Source organism: Pungitius pungitius, chromosome 7 (assembly GCF_949316345.1).
Source record: "Pungitius pungitius chromosome 7, fPunPun2.1, whole genome shotgun sequence".
Classification (NCBI taxonomy): Eukaryota; Metazoa; Chordata; class Actinopteri; order Perciformes; family Gasterosteidae; genus Pungitius; species Pungitius pungitius.
The window spans coordinates 5,121,902-5,139,585 of record NC_084906.1 but is presented as its reverse complement, the minus strand read 5'-3'; the positions used below and the strand labels follow the sequence as shown (position 1 = coordinate 5,139,585).

The 17,684-nt window shown below is 42.5% G+C and overlaps 1 protein-coding gene across 4 annotated transcripts in view; it reads right to left on the bottom strand.

Annotated features, from left to right (window-relative positions):
* The window catches only part of pik3r3b (phosphoinositide-3-kinase, regulatory subunit 3b (gamma)), a 131,812-nt gene that overhangs the window by 80,767 nt on the left and 33,361 nt on the right, over positions 1-17,684 (bottom strand). For 3 of the 4 annotated variants that reach the window (XM_062563627.1, XM_062563628.1, XM_037470247.2), the window contains 2 exons: positions 8,758-8,832; positions 8,101-8,178 (listed from right to left, as the gene is read on the bottom strand). In XM_062563627.1, coding sequence (XP_062419611.1) covers positions 8,101-8,178; positions 8,758-8,832 — 153 coding nt within the window. Of the gene's footprint in view, positions 1-8,100; positions 8,179-8,757; positions 8,833-16,225; positions 16,266-17,684 lie in introns of those variants that run through there. The other variant, XM_037470248.2, reaches the window with a different exon arrangement.

Genomic DNA, 17,684 nt, shown 5'->3' with positions numbered 1-17,684 from the left:
AGGCTTTCTTCTGACATTGGCCAGGGATCAGCTGACAGATGGCCAGCTGAATAAATGGAGTGGAGCTTGGTCACTAGTCAAGGGACGGGTCTAGTTAGTGGATTGCAGTTGGCAGCAATGGCTGATTGGCTCTTGAGCCGTTAGCGTATATTCTGATGACTTAAAAGGTACTGAGTAGAACCATGAAAGGTCCTTTGCATGTTTATTGTTGGAAAAAGAGAAAAAGACTGAAATGGTGAATATGACACTGCTGTCCAACTACAATTTAACTGGTTGAGGTTGTCAAATTACAGACAGGCTGTCTGCAGTGAGGCCTCCAGAAACCATGAGGTCTCTTTAAATGTTATTTAGATAAGAGTTGAGGTCACGGCAGCGAGGCGTTTAATGTCAGAACACAGAGTATCCCTGTTATCTGGAATCAGCATGTACAGGTACAGTACATGTAAAGAGGTCTTATCATAGACATAAAAGAGGCCGTGTGAAGGACTCCGTTTCCTTTTGAACTCGACACTGCAAGCCTTCCAAGGCTGAGACATCCAGAACCCACAAGACAAACTCTAGCTTAACGTGAACCACAAGGAAATGTGAAGAAAAAAATGTATCAACTGTTCGCACACAATGAGGGCAGTATGGTTTAATCAGATAATGTTGTTTATCCCTGTGCAAGTACGTGTGTGTGTGTGTGTGTGTGCACCCTCTCTGCAGCATTCCTAAAAGAATCTAATTACACTACAAAAGCTGTGTGATCATCTGCCCTTGCCAGCATTACCAGTCGGTCAAATGCCCGTTCATTCAATTAAAGGTGAGAGTTAGAGACTGATAAACATACAATTCGGCCTCTAAGAAGTTAGAGTACAATAGATAGACTTTAAAAGGGGCAATTCTCCTGGAGATTAACAACAGTTGAGCTTCTAGATAGATCCAAAGCGGATGCATTTAGGTATCAATAGACTCAGCATTGCCAGCATTTCAGCAGAAGTCATCATCTGCATTCATCATTACACTCACTGCATTCTCTACATTTTGGCATCACAAAAAACTGAGGACAAAACACTACCCTTCACACCAGTGAGTACAGGTGTACAGTATGATAAACATTTACAATATTACAACAAAACTACAATAGTTAGCCATGTCACATCATTATTGGTTGGAGATTTTGGTCCTTGTGTGTCTCATTTATGGAGATTTCTGAAGTCTGACTTAGAAAAATTGTCCAGTCCTTCTGAGAAACAAGGAACTAAACAAGAGTGTGGTGGATTTAAGAAAAAGAAAAGAAAAAAGCATGGAAACAGTCATTCTTCAACCACAAAACCGGGTTCATGGTGTGGGAATGTACGTGTGGGTCTGTGTGCGTGTGTTGGTGTGGTTGTGCATTAAAGCCTGTGGTTGGTTCCCAGGATGATAATCTCCCTCTGAACCATCTGAACTGATTCTGTTTCTATACTGAATGTAATCAAATATTCTCCATCCCTGCTGCAGTAGATGGGTTTGGTTGTGTATGTGTGTGTGTGTGTGGAAGTCTATGTGTATATTTGTATGTCTGAACCCGCTCACCCCTCTGTCTTCCCATCTGTCCTTGGCATTCAGCGCGCACACACACAACATGGATTAAGAGAGAGATGCAACAGGAGGGCAGACTCACCGAAGGAAGCAATAACAAACAGAACGAAAGTGATGCACAGCAACTCTCAAAAACTGGCAGACTGAACAAAAGCTCTTAGTCTAAGTTCATCCGAAGGCCAAAACGTAATAATAGTTAAGAGAGAATTGGCTTTAAAGCACAAATTGACTCCTCCGAATATAATACCACATTTTCCACACAGAGCTGCATCAATCCACATGCCTTGTACTTAATTTTTAATTAAAAACACTGTCATAGTTATTTGAAAAGCCACCGTACGGATCTGACAGACCCTTTATCATTTTATGAGTTGACACAGGGTGAAATAGTTCTGTAAGTAAAAAACCTCAGTAACTCCGTCAGAATTTAACATTACATTAAAAGAAATGCCTTTAAGTGTCTTACTTTATAAAGATTGCAGTTTGAATAGAAATGTGCCCTTTGGAGGGATTTCTACTCATTGATCCACCGAACCTTTCCATTATTCATGAATCGTATGAATATAATGTATACCACAGGTGATACTTTAAAGAATTGCATCGATCCAAGAGAAAAATGACAGTCAATTGTCAATCACAAATCCGTCAGCTATTTCAGCACCACGGACAGTGCCAAAGTTACAGATATCTCAGGGTCGGGCCCATTGATTGGCTATTGCATAAATCTTAAAGCAATGCCTACATATATCATTATCATCTGTTCTGTTAAGAAAGGTTGAGACATTTTACAGCAGAGACATCACGATTGTTCCCAATCAGAGACATTGTCTGATCTATAGGTCAAGATAGCCCTTTTGAATTACATTTTTGCCTGGGGAGCAATTAGGGGTTAGGTGTCTTACTCAGGGACACTTCGGCAGGATTCGAATCGCTAACCTTGCGGCTCCCAGCGCATCACACTACTTGATGCGCCACACACACACACACACACACACACACACAACGGAGCTGCTGAAGACTGAGATTTTTGACGAAAGGGGAAACAAAGGAAGTCTATAGCTGAACTGTATGTGTTTCGAGCAGACGCTAAAGCCACAGGTATTGCTTCAGTGGTTCATGTTACATGGCTACATATGGTAACATATGATAAGAATCTGAAAAGAGAGGAGAGCATGCAGCGACGACCAGCAGAGAAAAGGTATACGCAGGCTACCAACGCGTTTACATGCAGTTTATCAATCCAAACACCGTATGTGCAGACAGTGTGTCGCCACCCTGGCACTGTGAGAGATGACATCATTGTGAGGGTTGAGAGCTCGCTCGGTGATCAGGGAGGAGGAGGAGGTGGGGAGGAGGAGGAGCGGGGGACAATGTGGAGATCATTTCTGTCGGTAAGATGAACATTTCCTAATGTGGTAGACTTTGACCGTTGGAACTGGCCAGTCATTAAAAATTGTTAGTGACCTCGTATTGTGAAGAGGACGACTCTGTTTACTAAAATAAACTGCGGTGCAACCTCATTCTACAGAAGGATAGATTTATTTTATTTCATTTTTTATGATTATGATTGGCCATATTCGGTTGTGATTTTATTTCAGATTTGTGCAAAGATGTCATCACATGATATTTTATATTATTTTGGTTTTGCTGTCACCTGTTGCACATTCTACCTTAATGATGAGTAACAGGCTTGTCAATGACCACGGTAACCACGTCTTTGTGTCGCTGAATACAGAACACACTACATTCTGCAAGTGCAAATTTGTTATATATGAACTAAAATCATCAAGGGATAGACCTGTGCATTTGCAACGACAGTTGAACAGTATCAAGCAATGCACACACACAGGTAAATCTTAATCTCTCACAGAGTCAAACAAAAGTCATGGCGCTTGCAGCATGCATTGACCTAGAATCAGTCGTCAGTCTATTATACCTCTATTAAGACCAGCTGACACCCTTCTGCAGGCAGAAGATGTTTCCTACTCACGTCCACTGTGCATGAGTTTGCTAACGTAGCAACATGTGTGTGTGTTTGTGTGTGGTTGCAATTCTCCCCAGCTGACAGTAAAAATGCCGGCTTCTAATAGGTTATTGACGGGCGCCAGAGGAAGATGATGACATCACCTCTGACCAATAGCAGGGCCGCGACCGACAGACAAGTGGAAGGACGGACGTGGCGGATGGAAGAAAAATGCGGAGAGATGGAACAGAGGAGCTCGTTTAATTTGTGTTTTGCTGAACTCAGCGGCTCTTGTCAGCGATAAGGGAGGGGGAGAAAAGCAAGTGTGATGAATGAGTGACGAAAAAAAGGGGAGAAAAAGAGATGGAAGATGAGAAGGGAAGAGAGAGGGAGAGATTGTAGAGTACATGAAGCAGATGCAGGGAAATAAAAGATTAGTTGATGGTTCCGGGGCTGGAGATTTTTAGGTTGTTAGTGGTGAGCAGTTAATGGATTAGATGGAAGAAAGAAAGAAAGTCAGACTTGATCTATCTCTAATGATCTAACTATTAAGTAGATGAATAGGGGAGGGGGTGAGAAGAGAAGGTGATTCTCATGTCTGTATAAGCTGGATGATCACAGGCTCAATAATGGCTATGGGTTGCTTGTGTGAGTGTGCAGACAGAGCTGAAGCATGTTTGCATGTATCCGGGGTCTGAGTGTGTTTGTGTGTGTGTGTGTGTACGTCAGGAGATACAGTTTCTGTTGAAGATAAAGTCTATTCTGCTACAGTCTGAACCAAAATGAGTCATTGTTTCCAAAACAGAGACTGCCCACTCCATGCCTGACAAGTGTGTTAAATCCATGGAGTCATACAAATTCCAACAAGGTCAAAGTGTGCAAACAGACACAAGACAACAAAACAGATGCACTCAACTCAATGCAACTCAATAGAGCTCATTTGGAATCTAATAAAAAAAAAACTCCAATAGTTCATCAAGGAAGTTTCAGAAGGGTACAAAAGGGAGTCCTCTTAAGAACTATTTCAGCACCATAGGAACTAGACGTATCCTAAAAATATTCTCACTTTTCCTGAGTAAAAAATATGTCTTCCAATATAAAACAAAAAGAGACAATATTCTTAGTTGTCGAGGTCCTTACATTCCAAACATGTGCTTACAACCCAGGCAGAAATGTCCCCCCCCCTCCCCTAGCTAAAATGTTCACAGAACAAATATAATTACCACTATTGCAAATGTCCTCACTTGCCAAAAAAAAAAAAAAGCCGTTCAGTAATGTGTTTACTTTACAAAGTCCCCAACCTCAAGAAATGTCCTACAAAATGTCTTATTTTCAAAATATTCTTACAGTCCATAAAAGATTCCCACTCTCCTCAATATAACTTTCCAATAAATCTCGTCACACTCATGGTCCCAAAACCAATCTGGTCCTCACAGAGATGGCAGTGTAATCACTCACTACAAACCCACACACACACACACACACACACACTGAGTGATGTGTGGGCACAACAGAATCAACCAGTTAAAAAAGGCTAGCTATCACCGTGGCAACGTCTGGGCCGTGTACCAATAGGAGGTCATTTGATGAGGTAATGTTCTCAAAAGCATTGGTAGCCTGTGCGAGTCCCACACGCATGCGCAGGTGCACAGACGCACAGACAAAGACACACACTGATACAATAATGCTGTACGTATGCAGATAGGTTTAGCAGCATATGTTACACATCCAGAGAGTTTGTGTACAATGGAACAACTCCCTGTTACATAACATTATTCCATAACTCCTGCAGCACAAACACACAACAAAGAGAGGCAGAGCACTGCGGCAGCCCTGATCCTCTTCCTGCAGAGTGATTGACGTTACATCATGCTCTAATAATGATCCATGAAACATACTGGACCATGAAACACTGATACTGGTCATCCATCACAGTATCACACGTCATTCTACATCCTTATTTGTCCTTGCTTTTTTGAGGAAAGAGGGGTGCCATAATTGAAAATGATGCTGAGAGGATCTTCAGAAATTGTGTTGAATAAATATCCAGATCACAACCCCCCATTAAACTTGGAACTCTGTAGTTGAAGGCACTATTAAACTTGCTTACGTGACTTAAAGGTGCATTACTGAAGTCAACGTTCTCATTCACAGGCTAAAGCTGGGGGTAGATTCAGGCCGGCGGGAACATCCTTAAACAACCTCAACACTAAAACACTTAAATTACAGTGTAAGAAAAACGTCCCTTTTCAGTCTTTATGGGTTTGGGTTTACATTAAGTATGGAAGCCTAACTCCTCTCATACAGACGTTAAGAGGAATAAGCTTTCGATGACAGAATACATACTCAACCAACCATGTTACATAACTTCCATCATAACGATCACTCAAAATCAGAGCGTTAATTGATTAATCGAAGAAGTTTCTGCTGAAGCATCCGCCAAGACAACAGATTTCTTATTTATATTTTCCCCTTGCATTGTCCTGCTTCCCATATCGCAAACCTGTCTGCCCACCAACATATAAACCAAACTTTTCACACACGTCAGCACACATTTGCACACAAGCAACTGCTTTTCATACATTGCATAGGGTCCATAGGATCTGTCCAAGTCTATCAGCCCAGCTACTGAACATGAAGCCAGTGTGACAGCGGGTGGATCTCTCTGCATTTCCTCCATAACGTGCGGAGGATTTCTCTCATGCGGCAACCTTCCCGTCTCATCATATACGTGGGTTTGCGTGTCAAGCCTGCATGTTAAATTCCTCTGAGTGCCTCCACGTCAGCTCCTTTCAGTCAATTTCTTTGAGAATGTGCATTTCTTGGCCCCCGCGCTGACCTCCCACCACTGCCGAAGCGAGCCAGGTGCGTGTGTGTTTGTATGGGCGCGTACTCTGTACCATAAGTCTGTTCTTTATGCTCAATAAACTGTATTAGATTTGCAGAACTGCTGACGTTTTTGTGGAGAAAATTGGATGTGCACTGAGGGTAAGTATCAGGACAATTTTCAATGTGGGTCTTATGATACCAATCATGATGAAACATTTAGAAGTGGAAATGTCACTTTCCGTGCAGAGTGTGTATGGATTTATGGAACATAATTACAAATTTAAGGCAGTTTGTTTTTAACATGATATCCAAATCTTTCATCTTTCATCATCAATCGAAACAAAACCTTTAAATCTTCCTTCTCCTAGTTTATTTGATTTACTGTAGAAATTCAGAAAGATAATTTGTTCCTTAAAACCAATACAAATTGCATTACGAAATGCTAATTTTGTAATGCAATTTGATGAAGTAGTTTCCATATAATAAGTTGGCTCAATTATATTCTTCAAACTGTTGAAAATTGAAAAATTGCAAACAGAGATTAACCCTCAAAGGGTGCTTTAACTAACCAACTAATTATTTTATTACCCTTAGGCTCGTGCAAAAGTTGTCCATCTTCCTCTGGTGCCAGCCACACAAGCAGTGTGGGAAACACTTGAGTGGAGTGGCCCCCAGTCCGTTTGATTCCCCCTGGTGCTCCATATAGTGCTTATAATGCATCCCCACCAACCACTGGTTGGTTACCACTGGTAACGAGTATGTGTGCTCATCTTGGTACGACTGTAATAAGCACTAAAAACTTGTCATGTTTTTTTCCTTGGTTGGAAACAAGTGATATAAGAGAGGTTATCGGTCCCTTCTGAATAACTTGAACAAGAGAAATGTTACTTAGGTCTTATGGCAAGTGTCTAAGTACTGTACCAACATTCAAGAGTGACATTGGAGACAATGGATGAAGCAGGGATGGATTAATGGCCTGCACAAAAAAAATACACTTTTATATACACTGTAATGCGTTTTTCCCTCCTCCCCTCCCTCCCCTCTCTACTCTGTCCTCCTCTGAGTGGAGTCTGAAGTCGGATTTTGTGAGCTCCCCGCCTCACACCCAAAAATAAAGTACGGAGCCAGAGCACTCCCTGGTGGTGCCAAACCTGAACTTCAGCAATTCAAACTTGGCAAACTTTTTTTGGGCTGAGCGACCCCGGGTTCGTTCAGCCGCAGCAGACTGACGACCCGGCTGGGAGTCAGCAGGAGTTTATATTGGTTTGAGTACAACGATGAGGACAGGAGATGAGCCTCACCTCTTTGCATGGAGCTACCGGTTGCTCCTCCAGTTTACAGGGCAGATAATCACATGAGCCAATGAACTCCGAAGCATTTTGCTGCAGGAAGGCTTTTTGTCAGTAATAATAGTTTATACACTACATTTAATTTAGCTGGCCAAAGAAACTTGGAATGACTGCATTCAACCAAGAAAGCCTAAGTGCTCTCGGTCAGTGTCATCTTAAACGCTGCTAAATTAAGATAATTTACATTAAAGACAACTCGGGCAGCTGCATTCTGCAAATGAAGTTATTCAAACATGACACAATGGTCGTGTGATATCTGGGACCTGGTGCATAGGAAAGACCAAGGCTAATGGAGCCATAATATTCAAGGACCAAGAGTGTTTTTGGTTTTAAGACTTATTTTGACGCCGAATAAGATGCTGGTGAATGAATCGGCTTCTTTCATGAGGTTTGTACCTGAATCCAGGGCCTCTCGCAGCTCCACGGGTCCACTGGAAGAAGGAGGAACTCCATACAGACACTCGCCGCTCAAACCTATAAAGGTATAATAAGAGGGAGAAAGTCAGCTGAGTGTCTGAAAACTTTTTCCTAAACTTTTTTAGAAAAGTAAAATGAGAAGGATGTAAATCTCGTTTCTGCAGGCGGAATTCAGAACGTTCTTAGCCTAGCTTAGGATAAAGACTGAAATTAGGGGGGAAACGGCTAGTTTATATACAAACACCTCTAAAGCTTATGTTGTATATTGTCCGTAGTACAACTACAATATACTGGAGTAGAAAAAAGGACAGTTTGCGGTTTCCAGAGAGACATGAACTGAGACATGTGCTCAGTAACCGTATCTGGCAGTGTGCCTTATAGGCTGTACTCTAAGTACTGGGTGGATGGATATTGGCAATATATACAACTCCTACTTCAAATGCAAATTGTTTCCAGTCCTGTCTGTGTGCCAGTTATAAAAATATAATCAAAATAGATATTTAATGAGTTTAAGAAATATTAATAGGCAGATGGTGTGCCCCATGCTTCCAGTCTTTATGCTCTAAAGGGGGAATTGAATGTTCCTTTAATGAAAATGCTTGCCACACTACACGGTTTCGGTTTGTATTTTCTCACCGTGTTTCTCAGCAGCTTCAGTGAGTCTCAACACAGCCACAGGAGCCGCTTCGGAAAGAAGCTCCGCCTCCACTCCTGGGAGAGAGAGATTGGGTTTTAGCAATTTCCATAAAACAACTATGTTTTCCTTCATGATCTTCCTTACAACACGTAAAAACATTTATTCATGTATTAATGATATACAATAAAGTCCACAATTAACTTTTAATTTTTCAACTTTTAAAACAACATGTATTATTATTTTTGTAATAAAAGAATATTGTTATTGTGCGTATCTCCTCCTGCAAGAGATAATATGACACTATTGAATTAAAAAGAATAAAGAGATCATTATACCCTTGGAATAAATTGGAGCCAGAAATCATCCGACAACGTTGAAATCAAAAGGTGCTTTGCTCTACTGGTTATTACACCTTTGAGACCACAGGCACTTGCAGAGCCATTTCCACACAGCCAAACAATTGAATCAGTATTTGTGCGATTGTTTGTGTCCCCTCCAGAGAGTGTGTACTACAACCTGAACAACCGGTGAACACCCACAGACCCAAGCACGCACACACACATTTGCAAATGATTCATCTGGAAGACAGTTTCAGTTATTAATAAAACATTAAGCATTAGAGCTGCATGTGAACTCTGGTGCTGGAAACTAATCCGGCGGGGGCCCTGCAATGAAGTGAAAGACATCTGAATCTGCACTAGCAAAACTGGCCCTGAAAATAATCAGATATTTGCATACATTTCAATATTGGGAAGTCGCTGCAGCCTGCTGCGAATCCACTAGTGGATGTGAAAAAGGTTAAACAACATGTGGAGGCTGATTACAGACCGCAGCAGCTGTCTTAACAGCCACTATTGGGATCCAATAGTAATCCCAATTAAACAGCGCCAAGCCAATGATTAAGTAGAACACAATGTGTTGAGGGGAATAAATGAATTAAAGCAGATCCAGTTGAACAATCACACTTTCACATGGTTCTATTTCATAAAGTAAACAATGTAAATTGCCATTGAAGTAGTTCCACTTGAGAAAATATTAGTCCAACATCATTGAAATAAACCTTCATTGTTTTTTTCATTTACATGTCCACATGGAGTGGCAGTTGGAGGAAACATGACGAATAAATGCTGCTGTACACATACGGGGAATCAAATCAAACAGACAACTTTGACTTATTTCAACCCCCCAAAAAATCCAAAATCTTACAAGTATTTTTTGTTGCTTTTCACCCAGGGGTGCCCATTATGTTGAGATCGCCTGCCATTGAAAAAAGAATCACGTGACGTCACGCATGCGCGATCGAACGCAGGACAACTAATGCTAATGCTAATTAGCGATCCTTGCTTAATAACGGACATATTTTACGTCATTCTAAAGCAACCCATGTCACCTGAGGAAGGTAATGAACAAGAATTTCTGGAATGCTAGTGACGGATCGACTTGTTTTCCAGCTCAGGGTATCCAGCGTTCCGCTTTATTACCAATACTACTCTTATACTCCCAATACTGCCTGAACACCCCCCCCCCCCCCCCACACACACCTCCACCAAGTCAGGGGGTAGATCGCCATGACTTGGTCGGTTGGAACGTAGCTTGCAAACAAAGAAAGTGTGGGGCACCCCTGCTTAAATCTAAAATAGTTTTGATTTAAACCACAGAGTATCACTTTTACAAAATGCTATGTTATTGTTAACTCATAGGGAACGGGGAATGCCTAGGTCTCTCTCTAATACTGATAACCACTGGTAAAGCTCATTCAATCAGCTGTTAACATTCAGAGGGTTAAACAGAAGACAAGAGAGAACGGGACATCGTCTGCATAGAGGCGAGTCCTAAGGTGTGTGCTCGGGTTCTGTACGTTCGATAGATTGACAATGACAGGAATTCCTAAATAATCTAAATGAAGAACAATATTTAAGAATTAATGGATGTTACTTTACTACAGAGGCATATTTTATGTTTGTACAAAACCATAGTCACATCAGTGTTTCCCCTAGGTTTTTTAATAAAATAAAATGAGGATATCTATAGAGAAATACATTCATCTATATTTACACATGTTAATATAGATACACATTTATATAAATACATACACAGACAGGTGTGGCTCAACCACGGATGCAATACCGAATATAACATAGTTGCTGCATATTATAATGTGACCTTCTAGCTTCGTACAGCCTCTCTACACGTTGATATCCTGCTCATGTTTGCTTTCTTTGTTCCATCTCTGCCTCTTCCATCCGTCCTCACTCAAGTCCTGCCTCATCCCCTCCACAACTCCTTCTCATCCCTCTTTGATTCTTTCATCCATTTAATAGTCATTTTCATCTCGCTTCCTCTCTCCTACTCACCAGCTCTCTCCGCCTCGCTTCCCCGCTCAGCTATTGCCTCGCTCTTTTGTTGACAGTCGTGTCATATCACAAAACACACACTGTCGAGTGACAGTCACACCGAGTTAAATGAGACTTGTCTTTTGATGCCGGCTCGCTCGCTCGAACGTGCGCACAAAAACACGAGGGCAAATAATTGTATTCATGTTTTACAGGTGGTCCGACCTGTCTGCTGTACCAAGTATTATATTGTATAAGTTTTATATTGTTTTACGAGTTTGTCTGTGTGTGTACGTGCGTATGTGCATGCATGTGTCTGCGAGCAATAAAAGAGGAAGAGGAAATTCTGGAGATAAAGGTCGTTAAATGTACAGTGCTTCCATTAACGTCACTGTCACAACCCATCACAGAGGCAATATCTCACCCCAAGGAGTGGAGAGGAGAGGGAGAAGGAAGAAGAGGGGAGTGGACAGCTGAAAAGACGAAGAGGATCAAAAGAAGAGGACGGGGAGATGTGGAGAAGGGAAAAGGACAAGGAGCAAATAATTAAATGAAGAGGAAAGGCAGTCAAAAGTGAAGAGGATGATGACAAGAGGACAAAGGTGAACACGGAGACATCTGAGGAAAAGGAATGGGAGGGCAAAAGCATGGAGGACAAAATAAGTAAAGAGGAGGACAATAGAGAAGAGAAGTTAGAGGAGGGGAAAGAGCAACACCGAAGGGGAGATGAAAGGGGAGGACAAAACAGAAATGAGGACAAAAAGTGAATAAGACAGCAATACTTCGATGGACATAAAAGAGCGGGAAGGAAGGAAGGAAGGAAGGAAGAAAGGAAGGAAGGAAGGACAGCGGGGAAGACGGGGTGACAAAGAAGTGGAGAAGACAAAGGAGAGGAAAGAGGAGCCGCAGCACTATGAGACTAAGCACTCGTTCAGCTCTGCAGCAGATCAGCCTCCCACCAGCTCCTATAGAGCACGTATGGAGGCGCACACAAAGGCAACAACACAGCAACACGCCATCCGCAGCACAATCACACACACACACTGCCATAAACATGCAGTAAAGACTCAGCATCCACAGCTGGGGCCGGAAGGGACAAAGAGAGGGAAACGCTGTGTGTGTGTGTGTGTGTGTGTGTGTGTGTGTGTGTGTGTGTGTGTGTGTGTGTGTGTGTGTGTGTGTGTGTGTGCGTGTGTGCGTACTAAGGTGTTCCGTCATTAAAGCACGCTCCATTGCATTATACTACCTAGGCCCTATATTGCACTGGCAAACACACATTCCATTGCCCGCTGTTATTCCCTTACTGCTCCATGGCCACAGAGAGAAGGAAACTCACAAAGGAGGGGAGGGGGGGGGGGGGGGGGGGGGGAGGGGGGGAAGGGGGGGTGGGGTGAGACCTGTGTTCCCCTGCGGACAGCTGTGGCCAGATCAGAGAAAGTTGGCATCACAAAGGAGATACTGAACCGCTTCTCTTTTCAATATAGAACAATAAAACACACACACACACACACACACACACAAAACATTGAAGAAAAACCAGAGGATGAAGAGAGCAGAGTTCTATATTAAGAGGTCAGCCTTTGGGGCTCTGCATATCATAATCTCGATGAATAATACATCATATTTAGGTAAAATATTTAAACAGAATGAAAGGCGGAATTCATTCATGTTTTTATATGGGAGATAAAACAGAAGTTTGATCTTCAATCTGAAGTCCCTCCTCATAGTCTCATATGTTTGCCTGTTTCCTTCTGTCAGGGAGGGCAGCAGGCAGGGCTCACTCCTGCGGTAACATGCGGTGGCAGCAGGGGGCAGCTGACTCCCGCCCAGACTGGACAGAGCTGTGGCCTTTTGTCTGAAAAGTGCTGCAGAGGGACGTCCTGGCAGGACGATACAAAAATAATATAGTTTTTTTTCGGCCTATATTAATAATACCGAAATGTGCTGCTACAACTTGAACCAACTGATGTGAGAACTACACAAAAATGATGTAAGCATCAACTTGATTTTTTTAATTCACCTCTTTTTAAAAGATGGAGTTAGCTGATTATGATGACTGATTATAACAGTCACTCTTACACTGTTGCCTGTGTGTGATGTTTGAAAGTCAACAAAACTACCATTTCCACACTTAATGCTCGTCAAGTTTCTAGAACACGAGTTGCAAGGATGAGGATTATTCCTCCTCCTCCAACCATGGTTTCAAAGAGTCCCCCACACGATGCACATCTCCCCTCTGCTTCTGCAATTGTCTTGTACTGTAAATTTGGTGAAGAAATGCCAATTTTTTCTTTTTTTCTGCTGTAGCAAAAAAATTCTCCTGATCTGGAACAGCATTAAAAGTGACCGTCTGTGTAAAATTGAGAATGAAAGAAAGAAATGAGAGCGATAGCTGAGGTGACCTGCAGGCTGCTGGAGCACGACGACCATATACGGTTACAACCTCTCTACTCGTCCCTTTTCCCTTCCCCCCTTTTCTTCTTCTTCACTGTTCTTCTACAGCTCCACAGCTGAGCATCATGGAGAAAGGCTAAAGGAAACACTCATGACACCACCTTGCCCCATGCTCTGATTTGGGGAAGTCAATAGTTTATAAAAAAAGTCATTGAGAACTTGTTATAGGTGTTTCATGCAAGGTAATGCAATGTAGTCTGAAAACCTCTGTTCACTCGATTTCCAATGTGCACAACTAGCGGAGCAAGCTCCTGTTTAATTAGTTTAATTTGCTCTAGCAAATGCATTTGCAATTAGGTCCGTCGATGCAAGGCTATGAGATGGCGGCTACAACGGACAATCCCACAACAGCTGGGCAGGTTAAACATCTGGGATTGGCCCGTACAATCTCAAGTTATTGGAAGTCTGTCCAATGCGGTAGAAGGGGCAGGGGGCGGGGGGGGGGCACCAGATGCTTGTACCAGAGCAATAACAACAGGAGATCACGGTTATCTGGTCCCACAGCGAACGTGAGAGTGCAGAAAGAGAAAACATAAATAAAAAGTATGCCATGAAGACATTAACTGCATCTAAAACTTCTGCAACTGCAGTAAAATGACCGCGTAAGAAAGCCATTACACAAAGTGCTTTCATTTTGTAAGTAGAAATCTGTTCAAGCAAAAACCTTTTCACCTTTAGAATAAGACCGAAATCTGCCAGCTTTGCCTCTACATTCAGTTGGTCCAAACAGCCTGATGGGTCTCCCACATGTGTGTTGAATCTTAAACAGCAGGCAGAAAAAGACCCTCTGCGGCAGCCATATTAGCAGCTGAGCCGCTATGAAGAGCGCAGAGCAACCTTGATCCTCCATCTCCTCGTGGCCCCGAATCACCCATCAAAGACTCCCACTCAGAGGAACCCCCGCCTCTCTGCTCCCGAGGGGCCCCGACGGCCAGCCAGGGGCCACAAGGCCAGCGCGGTCGGGCATACCTACTGTATGTGCACACTCTGTTACACACATGCGCATACATCAGCATACATGCATACGCTCCTATGAGATAGGGGACTAAAACGTCTCTGATGGTAAATAGGGAAGATTTACATTCAGGGTGCGTCAACCGTCAAGACACCAGCTAAATGCTACAGATGGGGTCTCTCACACAAACAAATACGGGCCATTTGTCTCGCTTTGTGACCACGTACACTGGTGTGTTACCCTGCACATGCTCAATGTACATCTTAAATGCACATTACGTCCATCTCCCAAGTTGGAACTTGGCATTTCCACATTTGATGCACGTCTCGTTGGATAGCCCTGACTTTGGAAATCACATCTGTTGTTTATCTTTGTTCACGGCTTCTGGCAAAGACAGACAGCCAACATCAGTCCACATTAAATGGTTAGGACCTCAGACACAATGCAGTTACACATGCAATGAGTATCCACACGTGCAAACAGGGTTAGACCAAACTGTATACGCAATATAGTTCAAAATAAAAAGAAAATTACAGTAAAAAACAGTATGAATGAAGAGTCTGTCTTTGGGTGTGCGGATCAGTGCTGCATACTGGCTCCTATCAACAGGAGAGTTTCCTCAAGTCCCTTTAGACGTCTATGAACACCCCCCCCATACCCAAACCCCCTGTGATGTGAAACTGCCGTTTCCAATCAGCTGGCAAAGGCAAACCGCATGCTGTGACTCAGTGATTATAATGAATCCTCCAGTGTAATTTCAATTTGTGGCAGCCATTTTCCAAATCATACTATGTTTTTAGACAGCTTTTCCCCCCAAGCAGTCAGTGGGCTCGGATCATCATCATCAACAGAACTCGGCTATTGGAATTTACATGCACTGAAAAGCTATTTTGACGTTTTTCGCTGTGTGTGAAAATGCAGTGGTGTGCACAGAAAAGGCCCTTTGCCAGTGTGCTTCAAGGAGACAAGGACACCAGAGAACCAACGCTTTCATTACCACTGCCACCAAATAATATCAAAGCACTTCATCTTTGCATGTTGAAAGCCAACTTAATGTTGACCCTCTTAGTTAGGGTGCCACTCTGTGACAGGCAGCGCGGACGCTGCAGAGAGCCACCAATTTATTTTTCCTTCCTCTCATTTATCATCTCCGATGGAACCCCCGCCTCCTGCTACTCATCGTGACACTGCCACCAAACCCCTTTCCTACTCAACAGGGTCTTGAATACATTATTAATGGCGTGTTAGGACATGTCACTGATTCTCATTCATCTAATCTAACAGACCTTCCCCACAGCTTTGTCTTCTGAGCAGGTAACGTACAGCGATGCCTGTCAATGGTGCTCCTGGGAACGTTGTGTTTGTACTTAACAGGACATGAGGGGGAAAGCAAAACGAGAAACTACAAGAGGCTAAAAAGCAATACACAACTATACCAAAACAACAACAAAAAAGGTTACTGCTACTTTAGAGATGGAGACGACGAAGGGACTGCCAGAGCTCAAATGAGGCTAGCTGAGCTAGCTCTGAGCTAAAGTGGTCATCTGCCTCCTGATACCTGTCCCAGCAGCACACCTGCATGTGATTACCAGGAAGTATTCCTTCTCTGAAGACCAACTTTGGAAGATAAGTTTGTCCAACAAGTACACATGATACACATGTCGCTACAGTCACGGCACACTTCTCATCGCTCACATTTTAGGGAATCAAGAACTTGAGTGGTACCTTTATTTCGGTTTTCAGGATCCATAACTGAGTCCTCTTCCATCCAAAAAAAGTGCAACTGTTTAAGATGGCCTCTTGTGCCCAACAGGACGTGGGATGAACCAACTGTTTGTGTACAACGGGGGTGTTCTCCCGATTGGGGTCCCTTTTTTTTTGCAGTGGTAAGAAAATGATTCTTTTCAATTATTTTTTTTCTTTCCTTCCTCTGTGTGCCTTTCTTTGTGGCTTTTCTGTGTAAAACATTAAACATTAAGATTATTCCTTATTATTAATATATAGTAATTGGATTAAAAAAAATGTATCTGTGATCTAGTGGTACAAAAACATTCCATTAGCCTCCCACACACTGAAATAAAAATGGATCTAATTTCACAGTTTACACACCAACCAGTGTTGCACATATTACTGATGAAGTTAAGATGCCTTGAGAAAAGGTTTTAATCTATAAAATTGGAAAGTATGGATCTACATGGCCAAAATGTCTGTGAATTTAATTTAAGTAGTTTCTTATCAGATGCAGACTCGTTTAAACCCAAATCTAAGCCAAGAGCTACGGTTCAACAGTGCAGATCAATAGCAGTTTCTCAAGATACAGGTGAGTTAGTGCCTTCATTTCGTAGAAATTAATGAGCATGTAGTTTATTTTTTAAAGCATTGAGTTTTTTTCCACAGCTCGGATGCAGGCACACGGCCTATTCATTCCTCAAAGTGTCTCTGATTCATTTCAACACAGTGTGTGTGTGTGTGTGTGTGTGTGTGTGTGTGTGTGTGTGTGTGTGTGTGGGCCTCCCCTGATAGCATAATGGCCCCCGCTGCTATGAGATATCTGAGTGGCCTCCATTGATCTGTGGCTCTCTTTGCATTCCTTTAGGAATAAACTCTACAACGCTCAGATCAATGAACAATTTGTGTGTGTGTGTGTGTGATCATTTTACTCCTGGCAGAAGTTATGGCATCACAAGATAGTTGTCTATCCGAGTGGATCGTATGCACGACGACATACTACGTTTGTACCTGTGTACTTGTGAGGAACCTCGGGGAACAATTCCTAGCTCCTGACATCGACCAGGCGCTGATTTTAATATTAACCCTAAAACTGAAAATTCCAAACCAAAAAAATGTCATCACTACTTTAATTCTATTACATTTCAGAAATGTCCTCCCTTTTATGTTCTACATATTCAAAAATGCCCTTTACCCATTGTATTAGTAATGTATCCAAGCTTACCAAAATGTGCACCTTATCCTATTCCAAATTAGTCCTGATTTGAAGAATGCTCTGACTACACATATGTTCTCACGCCATATCAAGGTTTTGATCACACACAGACATCCGAGGTGATGAAATGACACCAATACAAAAGAAAAGAAGCCCCACTGTGTGCGTTTGGATCCTGATGTATTTGTGTCATGAACCATGAAGCAGCCACACGCCGTGTGTCCGTGTCACACATTAATC